The sequence below is a fragment of the Cyrtonyx montezumae genome, unplaced genomic scaffold (assembly GCF_038088225.1).
Source record: "Cyrtonyx montezumae isolate F1298 unplaced genomic scaffold, pur_monq_1.0 scaffold_13, whole genome shotgun sequence".
NCBI classification, from domain to species: domain Eukaryota; kingdom Metazoa; phylum Chordata; class Aves; order Galliformes; family Odontophoridae; genus Cyrtonyx; species Cyrtonyx montezumae.
Window position 1 is genome coordinate 32,311,322 of NW_027071859.1, and position 21,948 is coordinate 32,333,269.

General features: G+C 37.8%; 1 protein-coding gene across 3 annotated transcripts in view; it reads left to right on the forward strand.

The window, feature by feature from the left end:
* Nucleotides 1-18,790, forward strand: part of LOC136045194 (cytochrome b5 reductase 4) — a 28,809-nt gene extending 10,019 nt beyond the window's left edge. For 2 of the 3 annotated variants that reach the window (XM_065730963.1, XM_065730965.1), the window contains 11 exons: nucleotides 3,372-3,426; nucleotides 5,049-5,106; nucleotides 5,210-5,303; nucleotides 5,594-5,626; nucleotides 6,290-6,412; nucleotides 9,600-9,740; nucleotides 9,883-10,035; nucleotides 10,258-10,408; nucleotides 15,445-15,531; nucleotides 16,929-17,093; nucleotides 18,197-18,790. In XM_065730963.1, the coding sequence (XP_065587035.1) occupies nucleotides 3,372-3,426; nucleotides 5,049-5,106; nucleotides 5,210-5,303; nucleotides 5,594-5,626; nucleotides 6,290-6,412; nucleotides 9,600-9,740; nucleotides 9,883-10,035; nucleotides 10,258-10,408; nucleotides 15,445-15,531; nucleotides 16,929-17,093; nucleotides 18,197-18,251 (1,115 nt within the window). In that variant the 3' untranslated portion in view covers nucleotides 18,252-18,790. The remainder of the gene's footprint in view (nucleotides 1-3,371; nucleotides 3,427-5,048; nucleotides 5,107-5,209; nucleotides 5,304-5,593; nucleotides 5,627-6,289; nucleotides 6,413-9,599; nucleotides 9,741-9,882; nucleotides 10,036-10,257; nucleotides 10,409-15,444; nucleotides 15,532-16,928; nucleotides 17,094-18,196) is intronic. The other variant, XM_065730966.1, reaches the window with a different exon arrangement.
* The last annotated feature ends 3,158 nt before the right edge of the window (nucleotides 18,791-21,948 follow it).

A 21,948-nucleotide genomic window follows, 5' to 3' on the forward strand; every position in this document is an offset into this window, starting at 1 on the left:
TTGATTCAAGTAGTAAGTTAATTATACCATCTATTTTCATGTTCATCTCTTCTTGGTTAAGAGGGTTCATGAAATAACTTGTCTAGAATGTGTGACTCCTCAGGAAATAGGAAATAATTCTGATTGTGGTTTCCAGTGGAATTGCCAAAATGCTGATGCTTGTTTCTTGTGTTCAGTTTACCTGCTTGGTAAGACTTTCAGAAGCAGGAAATACTTGTGCTGTTGTGGATGTACTTGGATTACCTTCTAAGACGTTTTTATTTATCGGTTGTTGTCTCAACTCTGTAGCTCTTGTAAATTTAAGTCAAAATTAGTCTCGAAATAAGCCGTGCTGCCTGAAAGTTAGAAAGAGGAAAGTGTGGGCTCTGATTTTTCTTTTTTCTTATCTAGGAAGTTGTTGGTATGGAGAAGACATTTTGTTGTATTGATCCAAAACTTGTGAATAATAATTGTATTGCATAGTGTGCTCATATCTGTTAACTTAAATGTATCCTTGATTTTGGTGAAAATCAATTGCCGGTAGTGTAAGAGACAATGAAAGCTGAAGTTTTGAGGACATCCTGCACATTTTAAGTCTTAAAGGAAGATATGTTTCTGGACATCTCTTCTTGTTTGAGTTTCAAACAAAAGATGTAAAAATTTCAACAGGCCAACATGTCTAAAGCATGCTTTAAAATTTCATATTTGTTTGAAAGCGAGTAGGTATCAAAGACATTCAAGCTAAACTGAATTTCTTGTGTACCTAAACTATTAAGATGAATATTTCTGTAATATTAAAAGTAAAACAAATGTCTTCGGCAGTTCCACTGTCTGAAAATAAATTGGTATTTGAGTATAAACATATGAAAAATTAAAAATACATATGATGTGGAAAAGAGTGGTGGGAGGAGAGCTTGAGTTAGGACTTCAAGTGAACATTTAGAAAACTAAATGTTGTGGTTCAACCAGCTGAGATTCTTCAGTGTAAGTAATGTGTGCATTCTTATTTTTCTTAGTAATACTTAGAGTTTATAAATATGGATTGAGCTTGCTGTGGACCTTCAGAAAACAGAGAAAAGAATAGATACAGAAAGTTTTCACAGAATCTTAAAATAGTTTTGGTTGGAACAAACATGTGGAGCATGTTTTGCCTAGTCTCCTGCTCATGTCAGGATGAGCTTGGATGTTAGCTCAGACTACTACGAGCAACACCTCCATCATAGAAAGAGAAGAGTTTGTGGTGGCATTTCTTCTTGTTGTTTGAGTGTGTTTCTTTGTTTTTATTTGTATAAGGAGATTTTTTTTCTCCGTGCTACTTGTCCGTTGCCTTCAGCTGTTCCTTCTGAGAAGCGTCCTGCTATTTTGTCCATACTTCCATCCTCTCCAGCCCTGTCTTTGTTGGGTACTTGAAGGTTGCACTTTAACTTCCCCCATAGTCATTTATTCTGCAGATGGAGCAGGCCCGGTTCCAGCCTCCTTTCAAGCATTCTATGCTGCTGACCAACTTGGTGGCCCTTTGCTGAACTTGCTCACATCAATGTTTGCCCTGCACTGGAGAGCCATAACTGGACATAGTACTTCAGATGTAGTCTTACAAATGCTAAGTAGAGGGGAAGAAGTGCTTTCCTCAAGCTGATAAGCTATGTTTTTGTTCAGGTTGAGTTTGGCTTCTGTCGCCACAATGTTGTAATGTAGTATGCACCCTAGCTTTTCTGCAAAACTGCTTTCTATCCAGGCAGGCTGCCCAGCCCATTTTATTATAAAATTATTCGTTTACTTTTGAGTTTCATGCAGTTTTCATCAGCCTACTTCTTTAGTCTGTCAGGTTCCTTTGAACAGTATCCATAACTTTAACGTTTCATCTGCTTCCTCTCATTTGTTACTGTCTGCAGCAGGAATGCCAGCTGTAAATAGCCAGCAGTTGTACTATACATGTGGAGTTGATCCTTTGCACCTAGCAGTCCTGCTAATTTTCTATACAGATTTGAATTCATCTGTCAAACTCATCTCTTTCGGGTTGGCAGTGAGGATAACACAAGAGGCTATCTATCAGTCAGTCATCTCTCTATCTGATCTCCCATGAGATTTTGCCAGCCAGTTCCCTGAACAAGCTGAAGTTTGCTCTTCAGAGGTGAAGTTGTAGTTCTACTCATCACCGTGCTTGTTTCTCTCAATAACTTAAACTCCATCATTTCATAGCTGCCATCAGCCTTTGGATTCACTGCCAGTTCTTCTGTGTGACCATCATGTGCAGCAGAGCGCTAACCTTAATTGGTTCATTCATCACCTGAATAATTGTCTTTTTAATGCACTGTGACTTCTTATTTTCAAATAACATTTTACAGCATTTCAGAATAACACACAAATAACTTAGTTTGCTAGAATGTTCTTATTCTGGCAGTTGTATCTTTCTTTTGCCTTGCAAAAGCAAATAGTGTGTGTGATCACACTGTTATCCACAGAGGCCAGCCCGAGCATGAATTGTATGTCTCTGTTATGGTTTTAACACCAGTAAACCCCATTCCTGTATGGATGATCTGTAGTTTTGGCAGGTTGGATTAAAACAGAATGGCACTCTTTGTTTTATTTACTTTCTGTATAGTGAAGACGTTCAATTCTTACAGTTAAAGTTCTAGTCAAACTACCAGACTGAATTGGCATGTGGAAGATAATTTGTGCATATGAATTCTCACCTACCTAAATCATTATTTATATGCATGGTGGTTTCTGTTTTGCAAGGTTTGCTTTGAATGGACTTGGAATCTTTTCCACTTGTCTGGCATTTACCAGCTGTTAGCTTAGACCTCTGCCTAACCGTTGTCTGGTGGAACTGCTGCTATTCATGCAGTGTTACAAATGATGTTATATTTCAGTCTGTCCAGCTCGTTCCATCATGTTTCTCCTTAGCTTCCCTGTATTGAAATTGAGGAAGGTTTGCAATTGCTTTTATCTGTTATCTCTGTTCAATATTTTCCAAATTCCTAGCGAAGTCCAAAGTAGAGAGATGTAGGCTGGAATCAAGGCTGAGCAAATAGTTCTGTTGAAGTTGTTAAGGTGTTTTATCCCTGCTTCACTGTCAGAAGGTATGAAAGGACAAGTTAATACCTGATGAAATGGAGACCAGCTTACACGTACCAGGAAACTCGCTTGCAGGGATTCTGTGGGATATGAACTCTTAATTTCTGACACGGAGCTTCATGTTCTAGGAACCTGCTGTCTTAGAGTGAGTGCTGAATAAAACCAAAATAAAAAAGCAAATGAATGCTTTCCTGTGAAAAGAAAACCACCATATATCAAGAGGGGACATTTAGCATATAAAATAGAAAAAAGTCATACTGTGATTCCTAATAAATGAGTATCAGCATGTGTTTTGACAACTCTGCCCTTTGTAGGTATGCTCTCTGAGAGGAAAGTACTGGGTGCTTCTGCAAGAGATACAACTCCAAGGTAAACTTCTGGCTTTCATTCTGTTGGACATTCTGTTTAATAACTCTGTGCAGTATTTAGTAAATACAGGCAACCTTTTCCATATTTAGATCTTGATGTTTCAGCTGAATGAGAATGCCATTACCGTCACTTTATAAGTAGGAAAGCTGAGGTTCAGATTTAAACAGCTTGCCAAAGCTCTTACTGACCTTACAGGTAAAAGATTAAGCATATTTCTTGGCTTGGTCTCTTGGCTTCTAATGCTCTTACTGCCCTGCATTGCATACAGCTCTGTGGTTTGTTTTCACTGGCTCCTCCACGTTTTACTTAAGAAAACTTCTGGGAAGTGATTCCAAATGGGCTGATATGTTTGCTTTTTTTTGTTGGGTTTTTTTTTTTTTGAGTTATTTGTCAGTCATAGTTGGCATGCCTTGGAAACGTACCTCATTTCAGGATGGAATGTTTTAAGATAAGATAGAGCTATTCAGGTTTCTGCAATTTGAAAATGTAAAATAAAGCAGGCCTTAAAAGCACAGTGAAATACCTGCTGTTGTCTCTGATGTATCATTCTGCTGCATGATTCCTTGAATCCCTGGGGTTTACTTTTTGATTTTGCATAATGTGAATACATAATCTCTGGGCTAGTTACGTGCAGCCATGTAAAATGGGGCTTATGAACAACTGTAACATGGCTTACGTTGTGGGGCTGTTCCCCAGACCTTGCTTCCTTTTTGCTCATGTGTGTCTGGCATGTCCAGCAGTCTGATGGGAAGGTGCTGGCTATCAGGAATGTGTCGTGGAGGGAGCATCCCTTCTTTCTTCTCTAAGAGTTCAAATTAATAAACAGAAGTGGTTAGGACTTGGAGAAGGGAGAAGACAGTAATGTGTACACACGAGGGATTACCTTACTGTGGAGGTAGTTTGACTTTCACTTACTGTGGTTGCAGCCTTCATGATGCTGGAGTTAGGTCAGAACTACAGGTGCTGTATGCTTCAGAGCCAAGTATAAGATGCAGTCAGATGTATAGGCCCCATGAAAAGGGGAAGGGGAAGGAAAAGCTTTTCTGGGCTTGGGTAGGTAAGTTACTGTGCTGAAGAGGTCTTGGAAACCCTAGCAAGTGTATGGTAATTGAAGCAATAAGAAATATATAGCGTGTCCTTCAAATGCTTACCTTGCCCTGTAGCTAGTACAAGGTTTGGGTAGCTTGGGAGTCATGAGAACGTAAAACCTGGGTTTGGGCAGAGGAAGGAAACTGTGGTTTTGTGGTATGTAGGTGAAACCTGTAACTCTTGGAACCTGCTCTGGCAACTTAATAACTTTGCTTGGAGCCAAGGACGGGGACCACCTTTTTGGAGGATTCATATGCTGCAAATTTGGTGCATGTGCTCTGTAACAAAAACCACTGCACATAACTTTAACTTCTCCGTGCCATCAGGATGGATAATGAGAGTGTTTTTATTTTAGTCCTCTTTTCAAAATTATAGTCTCTGGTCTTACCTCTTGAAAACAGAGTAAATAATGTATTTGGCTGGAAACTGTGAAAGAAGTTCTGCTTGAAAACTGCTGATTAAATATATTTTGGTATGCTGAACAAAAGTGTATATATATGTATATATTTTCTTCCTGTACTTCTGTTTTACAGTTATGACTGGTTTCAAACAGATGATTTGATCACTGTTGTCATATATACTAAGCGGAAGGTAAATGTATTTTATGAAAGAGATAATTACAGGATCTTGTTGTGATCCAGCTTGAATTCATGGAGAACTTCATTAAAATGCTCTTATTCCTTGTCTGTGAAAGGATATGAATGCAGAATTGGTGATAGTTGACTGTCAAGACAAAAGATTAAGGGGAGAGATCATCCTGGATGACCATTCATATCTTGTGGAAGTTGGTAGGTCCTGTATTTTTACATCTTAAAATACTGAATTTTCATTCTATTATTAGAACAGTCACATCAGGACACGTATATTTTGCATATACCAATTAAATTTTATTCCTCTTTATTGAAAATGATTACATTATCAACTCGTGTCTTCAACTGGTTAGTATGTATATATGTTTTAATCTGTTTCTTATTAGGTGTCCTAAGCCACAAGGAATAAAGAAGTAGTAAGAAACTGATATTGAAGTTATGCAAAGACTGTAAAGACTAGTAAAGTTCTTTATTTCTCTTTATTTCAGACTTGGATCATGAAGTTCAAGATGACTTTGCTGGTAAGTTGTCTCTTGTAGCTCTTCTGTATTTCTATCACGGGAATGTAGAATTTTCATTCATTTTTCCCACTCATCAGGTACTTTACAGCTTTTCTTACCATCTCAGGTTCTGACACAGCCAACCAAATCAAACATTACTATTCTCTTTTTTTTTTTTGACACTTGAGCTTGTAAAAATAATATGTTGATGATGCTCTGGTCCTTCGGAGTGTCACTAAATGCTGAAATAATTAAAAGTGAATTCTGTGGTGTATGTGTAAACTGTTCTTTACATTGAATGGGATTTTAATAAACTTATTTATTCATTCAAATGGCCATTTGTAAAAAGGGGAAGTCCATGGTAGCAATTAACTATTTCCAGAAAACGAGGACTCCGAATTTGTGTTATTTCTGACCAGATGGACTGTGAATCTTTTCACAATGTATTTATTAAATTTATTAAATATAGTGCATTAATTAAATGTATTAAGTCAAAACTTGTGCTTCTAAATGCACTGTAAAACATTAGAGATTACTGGAAGTATTTTTTCTTTTAATGTAATGCATTAATTCTGTGCTTCTTGAAAAATGACTAATCCTTCTAGAGTTTAGTAGAGGAGTGAAGTTATATTGTTGTGTGAGCTGTAACTAAAAATAACAGTAGGAAATTATTTTCTCTTGTAGTAAATGTTGCTGGAAAACTTGGAAAGGTAGAGATAACTTTAAAGAAGAAGGATCATTTTCAGTGGAAAGTGCTGGGATTGCCATTGGAGAGTCATAATACACTGATGAAGCGCATGGAAAGAGGTAAACACGGCAATGTTAGCAGTTAAGACTTCTTGCTACTTCCCAGGATTGGTCACAGAAAAGGCTTTTTTTAAGATTTTTTTTCTTGAAAACTGCTCAGATACTCTCCTTGAATAAATTTACAGTAGAAGGTTTTTTTGTTTCTTTCCTCCTGGTTTGATTTTTTTGTTTTGTTTTTCAGTTGAATTGGAGGTCTTTGAGGTTTGCAGAAAGATTAGGAGAATGTAGTGGGGGAATATGAAAACTGCTTGAGAGTTGTTGCATCTCATGGCTGCCTGTGTGTTTGATGTGCTTGTTGCCCTTCTGTCTGTATGAAAACTTCAGTAGACCTTTGCCTTGTGGAGGAGTAGCTAGGGAAGAAACGAAAGCCTCAGTGTCCTACTGTTAGGACAGATTTCAGTGCTGTAACTTTCTTCCAGCAATCTCTAACCTGAGCTATGCATAAATGAGGCAAAGTCAACTCTATTTAGAGTTGCTTATTTAAGCTGCTGCATCTGCAGGGGGCAGTAGATATTATATATGAGTTCCTTTTGTGGTAAGGGAATAGTAATGATCTGTGGCAGTGCTCAAGTGCATTACACTGATCACTGTGCTTCTCTTGTTTTTTTTTTTCCAGCTAAACTAGAAATTTCTGTACCATAACATAAAATGGTATTAAGATGTTTCTGATGTTACTGTGAATGTCCTATTTCTTAGAAGCACTCTTGATGCTCTGCCTGTTTATGCTCAAAAGCTGACTGAATTTAGACTGCCTTATGTGTGAGAGCAAAATTAGGAACTAATTAAACATTCTTAACTATGCTGTATCCCTCTAACTGGCTCTTAGTTATTGTAATTAGGCCATGAAAATTGAGAGATTATTGTGGTTCAAAAAGGAAGATTGTGTGTGCAAAAGCACATCTAGTTTGCTACGCTTAGGTTGTGTAGAGTGTAGTTTTGCTCATGCAGTTTTCAGAACCCGATGAGTCAGGGCTTGCTGAGCTTCAGTTCCTCAGTTACAAAGGTGAGAAAATATAGCAAATGTACTGATATCTCTAGCCTTTTAAACCATCATCCAGAATTTTTTATTCAGCCATTTACTAATAAAGAAATAAAATTGGACACACTGAAAGATTTATGGAAGAGGAACGTTCAGTGCTAAATGTCTTTCCTTTATTCTAGCTCTCAACTTTCAGCATGGCAATATCTGCACACTGGAGGCTTCTGTTTGCGTACTGCAGATTTAATTAGCCTCACTGAGTTTGTGCTTAGAACTGTGCCTCCTGCCTCTAAATTGTCCAAGTTTCAATTCTGCTTCTCTAGAAAAAAATACTTTTAACTGTGAGAAACTTGCATCTCTTATACTAAGAGCACAGAAATAGTAATCTATAGCTCAGTTGTTTTTCCTGTCTTTACTGGATGTGAAATTGGTATAGTGTACAAAACAAACTTTTATGAAGCATAGTAATTATGTCCTGGAAGTAAATAATCATGACTTCCAGCCTGGTAAAATAATAGTGACCTGATAGGTAAATAGCTGCATTTTTGTATGTGAGGTTAAGCAAGTCTTTGAAGAAAATATTACATTTCTCTAATAAACTGTAGAAGCCATTAGTATGAAGTGTGTTGCAAACACAGTGGCTGTCCTTGACACAATTTACAGTTCAGTGTAGTGTATTTTGTATTATGGAGCAGTAATTTTATCAAGATTGGGTGGATGCAGTTTGACTGTTCACCTGTGCTAATGCTAGGGGCACTTTTAACACAGGCAGAACATAGTGTCAAGTGGAAGAGTAATCCCTGCAGAAAGGTAGCATGAATGTGTATGCTGCTGGCCAGGGTGATCTGTGGATACATGGCTTTGTGTGCTACTCTAGTGTGTAGCTGTGAGATAACTGGGAAAGATCTGTGAGAACCATTACAGTAGTAGAGGAAGGACTTACTGGTTTTGTAAATAGCTGTGCTTACGTAACGTATCAGTTGCAATAAGGTTGTAAAAAAAATAAATAAATCCAACAAAAAGTGTCTTTGGTGTATATGAAGTAACTTTACCCCTGTTTCATGGAGAAGCAAAGTTTCCCAAATGTTACCATGTCTGAGAAGAGCATGTAGATCAACTGATACAAGGGGTGTTGTGACTTGTGTACCCTGCACCAAGCTCTTGAAATCGGTGCCTCTTGCAGGTGGGCAGGCAACAGCAGGAGCAGTACCAGTGCTGAAGGAGAGCCTTGAGAGCTGCTTTTCTTCCATGACCTGAGCTATTTTATAGCTTTACATCTGGCGTTTTTAGGCCACACTACGTATAGGCTATCACAGATGAAATGCCTTGAGTTCTGATTATTCTCATTTGTTGTTGTTTTTGTGTTATGGCAAGTGTAAGCATTTAAATGCTGATATTGTGTCCATAAAGCAGTGTGCAAATGTGTTGTTGAATGCTGATAGACCGTTAAGCTTGTCTGTCTAAAAGTACAAAAGCTCCATATGAATGTGGAAGTTTTAATTTGGAAACTATTATCACTAATTAAGTTCCTGCTGTACTTTGTTTGGCATTTTGAATAATGGGGTAGAAATTCCTGTGGGCAAACACAAAGTGTTCTGATACAGCATAGCAGTAACAATGCTGTAACTGTAGGTGCACTCTGCTAGGGTAGTATTTGATGAAAGGTTGCCAGTGCATACACTTTGGCCAACACATGCCATCTTTCTGCAAGAGCTGTTTTAAGTACCATTCCCTGTGCACAGCCCTATCAGAAATATTTGCTGTGTTAGTAGCAGTGAAAAAGGAACAATGCAGAGTGGTCAGCTGAACAAATACCCAGGGTGCTGGGTGGGTTTAGGCAGTGTGGTACTCTGCCTCACTTAACTTTTCATTACCCAAGCTGTTTCTACAGATGTATATTCACACTGAAGTTCTATGGTGACTTCAGTACAGGTAGAATGTGGTACAGATGGTTCTGCTTTCTGAAAGAACTACTGGATTTATTTTCTGCTTCTTTATAGGCAGTGCTAACTAATAAATTAGATTCAGTCTGGTAAAAGCCTAATGTAAGTCTAAAAAATGAGCTCCAAATTAGAAAAATAATTTTAATGATAGAAAAGCATCTATTTGTAGTATCTTTATAAAACATTTTTATGTTGCAATATATTGTTTTTTTTTCTCTCTCATTGAAAGATATGTATGTAAGTAACAGGTAATCAATGCTTTTAGGATTGTTCTACAGGACGTGCAAGTTGGTTTCTAAGACAGAAGTTACCCATGACACCAAGCTCTTCTGCTTTATGCTGCCTGAGGGCACTCATCTCCAGGTTCCCACTGGACAACATGTTTACCTCAAACAAATCATTGCAGGTAGGAAAAACTCAGAATATGACCATGGGTGTTTTAACAGATTCTTTAATGAATATGTCTCCATTTTGAGCCTCTGCTGTTTGCAGATAATTTATTTTATGCACTTTTCCTATTCTTTCAGCTACCTTTTTCTTTTCTTTAGGGACAGAAGTAGTAAAACCATACACACCTTTATTGCCTTTTTTGCCACTGGATTTCAAAGAGCTGTCTCACCAGGATGGTGCACATATATATTTAATGATCAAAATTTATTCCTGTGGATTGTTTACACAGGCACTTGACCACCTACAAATAGGTAAATATGTGGCTTGGGGTGTTTTGTTTAGTTCTGCAGCAGTTGGCTTTATCTTTTCACATATGTCAGCTGGATCAAGCAGTTACGTACTTGTATGTGATTGTGTGTGTGTGTGCATATATATTATAAAATATATATACATGTATATATATACTTTTGAAAATCAGAGCATCCGCTTGTTTTCATCTCACTAAGGATTACCATTCTGTTTTGATTTTATAGGAGATGACATTTCTGTCAGTAATCCTGAAGGTGACTTCAAGACGTCACAAGTTCAAGGCGTAGAAGACCTCTTTTTATTGGCAGCAGGCACAGGCTTCACACCAATGGTTAAGCTGCTGAATTTAGCTCTGACTAAAGCTGATTGTCTCCGGTATGTACCCTAATTATGATTTAACCTCAAGCCAAGGTAATCCATAGGAGCAATGAGATGCAGTGTGATGAGCTATCCTCAAAAACAAGGAGCATGAAAGCGTTTTCTTCAGTTTATTTCAGAGATACTGACACAGAGCACCTCTTCTTTTAACAGTATCTGTGCTCAAGTTTTCTCACCCTTTCTTTTACCCTTTAGTTTTCTACGTGCCACTTGATTATGCTTTGCTAATGTAACTATACACATTATAGTTTTCCCCCTATTTTCAGCAGGAAACTAATTTCATTTGCCTTAAACTGTGTCATTGCAGGATTGTAAACAACAGGTCAATTTTTGAATAGTTATGACATTTGTTTTACCAGTTGTAACCTTGAGATTCCCCCAGCTTCTCAAGTCCCTGGCCATAGCTATCTCAACCCACTTCTTAGTAAATAGTAAGACTGTGTTTTAGTCTCATAGTAAACTGTGGTTTGATGTGAGACATGAATGCTTTTCATGAGAGTTCAACTGTTTCTTCAAATACCTCTTAGAAAAAGGTCTTTTGTTGAGAGGAGAAGAATGACTAGGAACTCAAAATTACTTCAGATTTAATCAGTTAATATTCTGTTGTTGCTGTTTTGTTTTTGAGTTGGACCATGCCACTGTCTTAAAATATGGATTTCAGTTGTGTTCAGGCAGAGCATATAGGAGATTTTTGCTCATCTTGGATCCTGTTCTCTTGTAAAGGGCTGAGCAGTGTGGATCACTACAAGACAAGAATCCTTTGTCATGTGTATCTTTGTTTAAGCTGTGATGTAGACTAGAATTGTAAAATTCATAACTGAAGAGAGTTTAGGTAAATTGAGTAATGTGATAGCTCAACTTCAAAAGGAAATGCAAAGCATGACTGGGGGGCATATTTTGAAAGAGGTATGAGGTATTTTTGTCCTGCTTATAGCAATGGTTTGCTTCCAGCATCATGCTTAGTGGCATTTCTTAATAGATTTTGTCAGTGTGGACTGTTATAACTTGGGTGAGCACAGAGCATGCCTGGCCTTTATTTTCCTAAAAGCTGTTGCAGAGGATAGTTCTACATACTTGATGCTGTTTTCCCGTATCTTTGAATTCAGACTTTTGTAAGAGTTATTAATTTGTATTACTGGGTTTTATTCTATACAGGCACAGGATGTTTTGGCTCATTATGTCTTCACGAAGCACATTTTGAGAGGATAAAGGATTTAAATTGAAGGCCAGTCTTCATAATAAAGCTAAAAGGGATTACGTGTAGACTGCAATAATCTGTTTCTAGAAAAGAATCTAAAAGCATACATTATTCTTGTATTGCATATTGTCCAACACAAATGATACTCTTTTGTGAGGACACCGCATAGGTACTGTTTGAGGCCAAGGCTTTTCTGAGGGATCATGCATTGTCAGATGAAAATAGCACAGAGCAGTCTTGCATTGTGAAATAGATTTATCATCTGACAAAATACTTGGGAAACACTACTAATTGAATTTGATTTCTTTTTTCCTTCTTGAGTGGAAAACTAGTACGTGTAAGGTAAGGATAAAGTATAAAATCAAGGAGAGTAAAACCAATAGTAAAAGATGCAAATCTTATTCTGATTATGGACAACATGTTAAACATAGTAGGTAGTGTGTGTGAAAGGATGCTCCTGCACAGCTAGTGCTTGTGTCTGCTCTGTCCTTGGAAGATCATAGCATCATAGAGTGGCCTGGGGTGGATCTCAGAGATCACCTAGTTTCAACTCCCTGCCATTGGCAGGGTCACCAACCACTAGAGCAGGCTGCCCAGAGCCACATCCAGCCTTGCCTTGAATGCCTCCAGGGATGGGGCATCCACAACCTCTCTGGGCAACTTGTTCCAGTGCATCACCACCCTCTGAGTGAAAAACTTCCTCCTAACATCTAATCTAAATCTCCCATCTTAGTTTAAAACCATTCCCCCTTGTCCTATCACTATCAACCCATGATAAACAGTCATTCCCCCTCCTGTTTTATATGCTCAGGATGACCAGAAGTGTTCATTTTTTAGCTCTCTTCAGCATGGTTTCTTATGGGAGCTCAGTACTAGCAATTACTTCAAGCCGCATCAGCATGTCATTTACTTTAACTAGTAAGAAAATACATTTTCTCAGCTTGCCGTGGAGGCTCACTAAGTACTACAGCATCTTGAGCCTGTACAGGTACAGAGCTTTGTGTTTCTGACTACTCTAGGCATCTTCTTCCTTTTCTTATTTTCACTATTTACCCTTAACTTTTTTTCTAACTTCTTTTTTTCAAGCAGATGTCGACAAACTATCTTTCACATGTGTATACATTTATTTATATATTTAGATACATGTGTGTATAATATATATAAAAAATATGATTGTTATGTTCTTTATCTTATTGTGAAATGTAACAGAATCACAGAACTGTAGGGGTCGGAAGGGACCTCTAGAGATCTTCGAGTCCAGCCCCCTGCCAAAGCAGCTCCCTAGCCCAGGTTGTGCAGATTGGCCACAGATGTGGATCACGTACACAAATTGCAATTTGGAACACAAATTGCAGAGAGAATGCCAAGGAAGGATCTGCTTGACTTTATGATCACATCACCTACAGAAGCAGCTTCTGTCTACTTCTAGGCAAGTGCTGACAACCTCTGAGGTAGTGCTGCTAACACTGGGGGACCTGCAGGTTTTCTGCATAGTGTTTTCCTTGGCTTTACTATCTTGTTTCATTGGTTTTCCATTCATGTTACATAGCTTGTCTCCTTATTTATTTTTTAGGTCTGTTATTTCCTGTCTCAAGTAAATGTGGAATGCCATTTCTTCTCTTCCTGTCCACAGTATTCTTTTGTGTATGAAGCCACAATGATTTTAGTTCAGTCTTGTTTCATCTCTTACTGTCCAGATTGTATCAGGACACAGTATTCCTTTCAAAAGAATATTTGTGCAGGTTTCATCCTTTTTGAGGTTTTTGTTTCTTTTTACTTGTGGTGTATTGGTGCAATTAGGTGGATGCATTTAATGAATAAGGCTGAAGCACAGAGGCATTAAACTCTAGGCAGAGGTATAACTTCACTAGAACAGCCTGTTCTTCATTCTTTGATAGTTGTATTGTTTTGTCTCTAGGTTTTCATTCCTAAATTGCCACATCAATTTTATATTCATTCTTAATACACTGTTCCACTTTTGTCAGCATTTTTTTTTCTGGTTTTGTAGCTGATTTTACAACATTCTGTACCTCTTCTTCCTCTGAGTTCACGTAAGGATCATTTTTGTTCCTCTGTCAAGCACCTTTCTTTAAGACCTTTTGTAGTAATTTCCTGAGTTTATTGAGATCTGCATCCCTTGAAGTTTGCATTGATTGACTCTCTCATCTCCTTTCAAAGAACTGGCAGTTCCTCATTCTTTTTCTAATTTAAAGTTCTGTCATTGTTCTCTCAAATATCTCTTCTGTAGCAATGGGAATCATATCTAAATCTCTATGTTCTTCCTTTTAGCTGCTTTCTCCCTCTTTTGTAGCAGCACTCCTACCAGTTCCTTCCAAGTTTTGGGGATATTTATTTTTATAGCATGTTCTGAGCAGCACTGCACCAGATAAATGTACGTACAATGAGTGCAGAGTATCAGTAAGAGCATCCAGAATTGTTTCTCATACATCCCAGTTCCAACCTTTGTGCCCAATTAATAAATTCTGTGGCATTCCCATGCATGTTTTTGTTGACTCTTTTCCCCTGAGCAGTACTTGATGCTGTGGAGCATCATGCTAGCTCTGACAGCATTACTTTCTTGAAGTAAGCTTTATTTTGCATTTTCAGGGCAGTGGGCCCTGGAAAGCATGTAAAGAGCCCTGATCTTTTGCATGTGGTAGCTTTTGATAAAGTTAACTTTAGTATTTAAAGATGCAACATGGCTGATTTAGAAAGGATTTGCTCTATACCAGAGAAGTTTTCTAGAGCTTCTATGTTGCAAAATATTAAGTTGTACTGTATCTGAAACTTCTCTTGGTAACTGTTGATGATTGGTATTACACATAACTGTCATACCTCAGTGTTGTAGTTTTGACAGCTGAAAGTATGTGTTCTCTTAAGGAGAAGATAATCTTTGGCATCTGCTATAGCTTGTGGGAGATTTGCTGATATCTTGAGGTATAACCAAGATACCAGGAGGTATCTTGGAGACAGGTTAGGAGACAGAAAAACATGATGTCTTCACACTGGGAGAACATGGGCTTTTAAATTGCAGTTAAGGAACAGTTGGAGACCATGAACTCTCCACGGAAGTTGTAGCATATGTGACATCCTTGATGGCTCTGCAGAGTACACAGGTGGAGGAGAGGGGAACTTATAGCTTTGGTGAAGCTTCATGTAGCTTCATATGTCTGTTGCTAGTCTCTTAAAAGCCAAGTTGTCTCTATGTAGGAGAGTATTGGTGCAGTGAACCATGTAATGAAGTATGAATAAGGTAACCAGGTACGTAGCTGTAGTTTTCCCTTCAAGTTGATGAACTAGGTTTCTTCTACTCCTATATGTTTGGATTCTCTCTTCAGGAATTTAGTATTGACGTGAGCTTCTTGAAATTCCACTTACATCTTTACAAGCTGGAATATGTAATACAGAAAAGATCATCAGAGTTTGTAAATGATATATTAACTACAGCAGTAGTGCTTAAAACAGTACTGAGAAACCACTGGATAAATCTGGGCAAGCAAGTATACTGTATTCTCAGCCAGGCCTTGGTAACTTTAAGATACTTTATTTTTCTTAAAACAGTGGTTCCTGAAGGATAGGTTGCAACCATAGGCAAGGTTAGTGTGTTCAGAGGAGGGCATCACAACTCTAACAGATTTCAAGTACAGCAAGAAAGATATTAGAGGATTAGAGGCAAAAAGATTTGAGAAGAGAATTGAAGGGTGTGGGGTTTTTTTTGTTTGTTTTTTGTTTTTTAATTTAAAAAGCTCCTCTATATTCCAGTAAGTTCTGATTCATTAAAGTGTTTCAAATACAGAAACAACCTGCAGTTAAATTATGTCTGTTTGTTTTTAAGGACAGTGAAGTTGATCTTCTTCAACAAAAAAGAAGATGACATACTTTGGAGAAACCAGCTAGAGCAATTAGCTCTTAGAGATGAAAGGTATTTGCAACTCTTGTGAAGAGCAATTTGTATCATCCCAGTGTATAGCAGAACACACCCTGAGGCATACAAATAACTGTACAACTGTGGCACAAGTGCAGATCTGCTTCTGGAAACTTTTAGCTAGAACTTAATGAGACATAGGAGGTGGAAGGTGATTCGGTTATATAGGTCACAGGTGTATATCAGCAGGGTATATCATGTTCTGGGAAGCTGAGAGTTTGGTGTGACTGTTTAAGAGGTGTTTGCTGGAGATGGAATGTTGGATGCAGTGGTAGCTATGGCTGGCAGAGAAGCTTTCTGAAGGTGAAGAAAATTAGATTTAGTGATAAGAAGTATAGACATGCAAAGAGAATGAAATCATACACTAGGATAGTGCACTCTTTGGACAATGTTCTGAATTTACTAAAGAGTCAGGAAAAGTCTCTTTAGTGTCACTTGTGGCCAAAGTTCTTAGCTTGAAATGCAGAGTTCAAATTAAGCCCTACTTGAATTTTTACTTACTGTTTATTCACTGTTATTTTTCCCAGTTACAATCTAATTTTGGGTTAAAACATTATAAACTGGAAATACAGATTAAAAAATGGTAGTGCATGTGTAATATTAACTTCATTTAGGTCATACTTCTGTTAGGAGATGTAGGAATATCAGGTTGCCTTCTAATTTCAACACCCCTGCTTTTAGCACTGGTTAAATTATAAATACTTGAGTTTTTGGTGAAGCAAGGATGTTTTGCTTATGCTTATGTAATTTTTAGTCGAAGTTGTATGAACAAATTAATTTCATCTGTTCCTTCACAGCATTGATGTGAAAAATCAATGTTATTTCATAACATAGCAATGTCTGGCACCTTCAAAACTTCCTAGTCTAGACATTGTGTAAATTTACAGCAAAATCCCTTTCTCCCTTTCAGTAGCAGCCTCAGATACACAAGTGCTTGTTTTTCACTCGATAGCTGCTGTTAGTGAGTTTTAGAAACAAGTGGGAGCATTTTCTCATTAATTAAATTGTGCTGATATTTTCAAAGGTTTGGCTAAGCATTCTTATTTCCGTGCTTGTGGGTTGAGCTACGCCAACATTTGGATAAGTCAACAATGGAGAAATAAAATGAGTGCTTTAGTATCTAGATTGGTACTTACTGCTTTTTATTTCTTTATTTTAAGGTGAAATACACAGCTACGATTCTTAACATTTAAAGATTGTGCTAAATAATTAAACACCCAATTTTGGAGGCTGTTTGATTGTCTTGGTGCTAGGAACGACTAAATGTCTGTAAGAATTAACATTGTCCAGTAGGGGTAGAGCAGATCAACAAAGTAATCACAGCAATGGCAGTAGCATATTGTATAGCAGCTTTCTAATCAAAGACAGTCATTCTGGAATATTCTGCTTTCCAGGTTTGAGGTTCAGTTCATTCTTTCAGAGCCAGCAGAAGGCTGGGTTGGTAAAAGGGGAAAGATTTCTTCATCTCTTCTCTCTGAGTGTATGAAAAGAAGTAAAAAAGACTCCAAAGTGCTTACCTGCATCTGTGGTCCGACACCTTTTACAGAACAGGGAATACAGTGAGTATTTTAAGTCATGAGTTACAGAACGAGGAGTTTGTTAAAAGAGCTGTCAAGGGTGATCAGTATTGTTTGTGACTCAAAAGTCTTTCAAAAATGGCTTTATTTTGTGCCTTACAACAGAACTTTTGTATGGGAACTGTTGAATCACGGCCTGAACCACTGATTGATCACCTGAGATGAGCTGCAGGAGCACAGGTGAAGGCAATGCTCCTGTGTGACCGGAAGGGGTGGAGTCTGGCTCCACCTCTCCCAGACCCCATTTAAGGGCTGACCACCACTGGGGAAGGATCTCTTCTTGGAGATCCCTCCTTTGTGGAGTTCTAGGTGAGCCTTGACCTCTAGTGGCAGGTGAGCCCTTCCTAATTTATTGGGTGTCTTTATGCTGTTTGAATAATCCATCCAAAAATATAATGTCCATCTTCATTATATTGAGTGGGTACTATTCTTTCAGGGTATACACCCTACAACTTTAAATTTAAGAGTGAATGTATTTTAGAAAGTTTCCTTTACAATTTGTGAGTTTCACTAGTGCTAGTAACTTGTCAAAACTTTCGAAGAGCATCTCTTTAGGTTTTTTTTGAGTCCTGCTTTAAGTTCATTACTTAGAGAGATAGAGTAGGAAATAAGCTTACTGTGTAGGAGTTACTTAATTTGTCAAGCTAAAAGTAAAAATCAAGGCTGCTGTTCTATTGCAAGCAATTCTCTGGGTTATTATTAATGTATTTACTTACATCTGTACCAAATCATTTCATGATATGGTGTATATTTAAAGATGAAGAGCTCTCTTTTCTGTGGCACTACTGAGGACAGCTGCACAGATTTAATTGAATGGTGGAGATGACCAATAATTATCTTCTAATAAAGCAGATATACATCAAATGATAGCTCTATTAATTTTTAGGTATTCTGTTGGCATCCTGACATGTCATATATGGTCATGAAGTGTTACCTTAATTTACCTCAGTAAATGCATTTAGAAAAGCTTTACTATTCGTGTCTTAAAAACAAGATAGAGGTGCTGAAATTGTGCTTCTTCACCTGTGTCTGTGCTGAATTTTGGGTTCCAAATGTTGATGTTACAAATTTGATTTATCTTTCAGATATCTGAAGGATCTTGGCTACTCCCACAAAGAGATGCACGCTTTTACTGCATAAAGCTGTATGAAGATATCAATATCTGTTTGTTCAGTACAATCTCATTTATTTACCTTTGTGAATTTAAATAAGTGAGAAGTGATTTTATAAGACTTGAAATTTCACACTTGGTACCAAACTGTTCCTTGAAAGAAATGCATCTTTGGAAGAAAAAATTTTATACTGTTTTATCTTGTTTTTGTAAATATTTTTTTCTAATACTTCAGTCTTCATGTTATTAATTTATTGTAGAGGGAAGCAGAAGTGTATGATATATGTTATGTAAGATGCTTCTTGGGTTTAGTTCATGAAAGTTCTTTTTATTGCAAGCACTGATACAGGTTTTCAACTGAAAGTCTTATTTCTTACTGTAAAATGTCTGAAGAGCAATACTGTCTGAATTTAAACATGGCACTGTAACTCAGGTATCCAGTCACTGAAAAATGTTCTTTTTCATCTAAAGTCTCTGACTTGCAAGTGATCCAATTATGTCTTTTGGCTTTGTAAAGAAAGAATACAAGTACCTTTGGTAAAATAGAAAAATTACCTCGGAAAATAATAATAAAAGATTTTACATTACTTAATGTATTTTTATCAGGGTTTTTTTATGAATTGCCAGTTTATAATGTGTTACAGGAGGGCTCCTAGCAGCTGTGGGTGCCAACTGAGAGCTCATAACAAAGGCAGTGTCTTGGTCTGCCATGAAACTTTCTATATGAAACCACTGACTTATACATCCCTTCTCTTTACCTGCACTGTGTAAAAACATGACAGCCTATGGTCTGCAGATTGCATGGAAAGGACCACGTAAGTACCTAAAAATATCTGACTTATTGTAGTGGTATGAATGTATGAGAATCTGTGGGTTTTTTCTCTCACAATCACAAGACTATTGTGGTGACTTTAAAGGTTACGTTTTGCTGTTAACCAATCTTATGTTTTCTGTTGGGATGCTGAGGGATTACTAGTGTTCCAGTCACTCAGGATCTGATGGATTGCTGTGTTAAGGAAGCTGTTCTGTCTCCTGTGATAAAGGACTCCATTAATTTCCTCCCTGTCAGGCTTTTTGCTTCTAACGTGTTGCTTTTTCAGTGGCATGCCTTTTCTGCTATAATTGTCCTTATCTCCAATAACCCTAAAGGACAGAAGATGTTGTTTTGCATATGTAGCTGCTGTGGCACAGTACCTCAGTTATTTTTATCTTTTGCACCTAAGATCTAGGCTGTATTTGTCAACAGGCTGTGACTTCCCAGAGGCTCTGTGCAGTCCTCATATAGATGGTCACTTATGCCATGTTTTATGTGCTTATATTTCATGTGCATCTCCAGGAGAACAACGTGTTAATTACCTGAAAGGTGGATTTTAATTTTTTTTTCAGTACTTTAATACTATTTTGGTTGTTTGGTTTTACCTTTGACCTTCCCATGATTTTGTGGTTGGTTAAATAGACTTCTACGCTTGGTGATCCAGAAAACAACAGTACCCAGCTGCTGTTTAAGCTTGCTTGCAGATTCAAGAGATATTGGTTAGGAAGGGGAGTGAGTAGGCTCTCATATCCTGTGCAGAGATTGACTGTAGAGCTCCATTTTCTGAAGACTTGAAATGGAAGATGATGTCAGAAAGAATATTTTCCTCTACTGCTACTTATCCTGGTTAATTATTTCCTAATTAATTAATTAGGTTTCAGAGACAGTCTCTGAAATTGATGCTGCTCTGTGCCATCTCTGAATGGTAGTTTGTCAAGAAACAGACCTGCATCTGTTTACCAAAAGGAGCTTCAAAACATTTATCAGGACATATGGACTTAATTACTGTGTTGTCAGGCTCAGATGGGGAAAATTCTGTGGGAAATCTTTTATGGGAAGAAAAAGACATTTGCAACCTCTCTTTCATTGGAATATGTTCTTGGCTAGCCCCATCATGTAATTCTTGTTATGTTTACAGCTGTATATTTATTTGTGGTGTGATTAGAACAGGAGCTTGAAGAAGTAAATGCTCTAGTGCAGTGTATTAACGATATCTGCCAAGAAACTGTTCATAAAGTATCTGCTTGTCCACACAAGAAATACGAAAAGTACAGTAGTTAATATTTATAGTCTATAAGGTTGATATCATACTCTGTTGTCAAAGATATTTGGATTGAAATCCTAATTATACGCTGTAATCCACTGCTGTTTTATGGTTAGCTGCTGTGAACTGCTGATAGCAAAAAGGAATAACAAATCGTAATTTGTTTGTTGACCTTGGTATGTGTGAAGAGAACCATTAAAAAAAATAATAATGTTCAATCCTTAATAAAACCAAACAGTAAATATGGGGAATTTGACAAATTCAGCCATTCAGTAGGTCTTCATTAACAACAATAAAATTAAACAATAATCATAATGTTTTGCTTATTGCAGTGCATTGGTAATTCTGGGTGTTCTGGAGGAAGTTTGGGTAAGGCAGAAAGATTTGCCCTGTTGTATTTTTTTTTCTGAGCAAAGTTGAGTTTTAGGGAGAGCCCCAGAAAGGCACTGCGTGGATGGATCTTTTGTTGTATTAACCTTTAGGTGTTTCTCTAGAAAATTCCCCATGCTCCAAAGCTGTGCCACACCCACCTTAAGGCATACATCTGCCTTTCGTGGCAGACTGCCACCTCCTGGTTTTGCAGTTTTAGACACCAGCCAAGTACTGTGCGTGTTTGTGGAGGTTACAGACATAAAGTCTGCGTGCTAAATCAGAGTGGGAATTTTCAGGAACTTGGCTTTATGAGAGAGGTGAGGTGTAGGAACAGGCTCCCCAGAGAGGCTGTGGATGCTCCATCTCTGGAGGTGTTCAAGACCATGTTGGATTGGGCCCTGGGCAACCTGGTCTAGTACCAGATCTGGAGGCTGGTGGCCCTGCCTGTGGCATGGGGGTTGGAACATGATGATCATTAGGCTCCCTTCCAACCCAAGCCATTCCATGCTTCTGTGAGCACATTACTTCATAAAGTGATGTTGTAAAATAAGACGTTTTCCCTCTCTTATGCTTCTCTTGCAGATAGTTCTGTAATGTGGTCCTCTCTGCTGGGTGGTTTGGAAAAAGGGGAGCAATCACCATGTTTCAGTTCCATCTACAGTCTTCCTATGCCTTATGAAGGGTAACATCCCAATGGTGATGGTAGCCCTTCTAGACTACAGTAAGGGAACTTCTTTAAGCATGATCTGCATTCCCTGTTTGATAAACACTTATTTAAGCATCTTTTTTCAGCTGTTGAAATCCAGATCAGGGCCAACCATGTAATGAGAACAGTCATAATTTCACACCTTCACTGATATTAATTGAAGGGGCACTGGTTTGCAGGTGGGCTTAGATGAGCAGAGTTGTTCTTTTCTCCCATGAAGGGCACTTGAAACTTCGGGCACTTTGAGGACTTCTACAACGTAATTTCAGATGAATTGTCACAGTTCTAAAAGCCTCTGATTTCCTTTGTAGTTTTGAGTAGGGCCGATACTACTCATAACCTGCTTTGCACAGAGTAGCCTAGCAACAAATGGCAACTTGACGTTATTTCAGATTTCTAATGTAGATGTGCTACTGTGTTGAAAGTGGCTGAAGTTTATCTTCGAGTTTTACTTCCATTGTTCAAATACTTGAAAGACTTGTTGCAGATTTCAAACTTTGTAATAAATTCCTGAAGTGATGAATGTTGGCCTGAATACCTGAAAGGGAGATCGATTGGTGTTAATAGTTG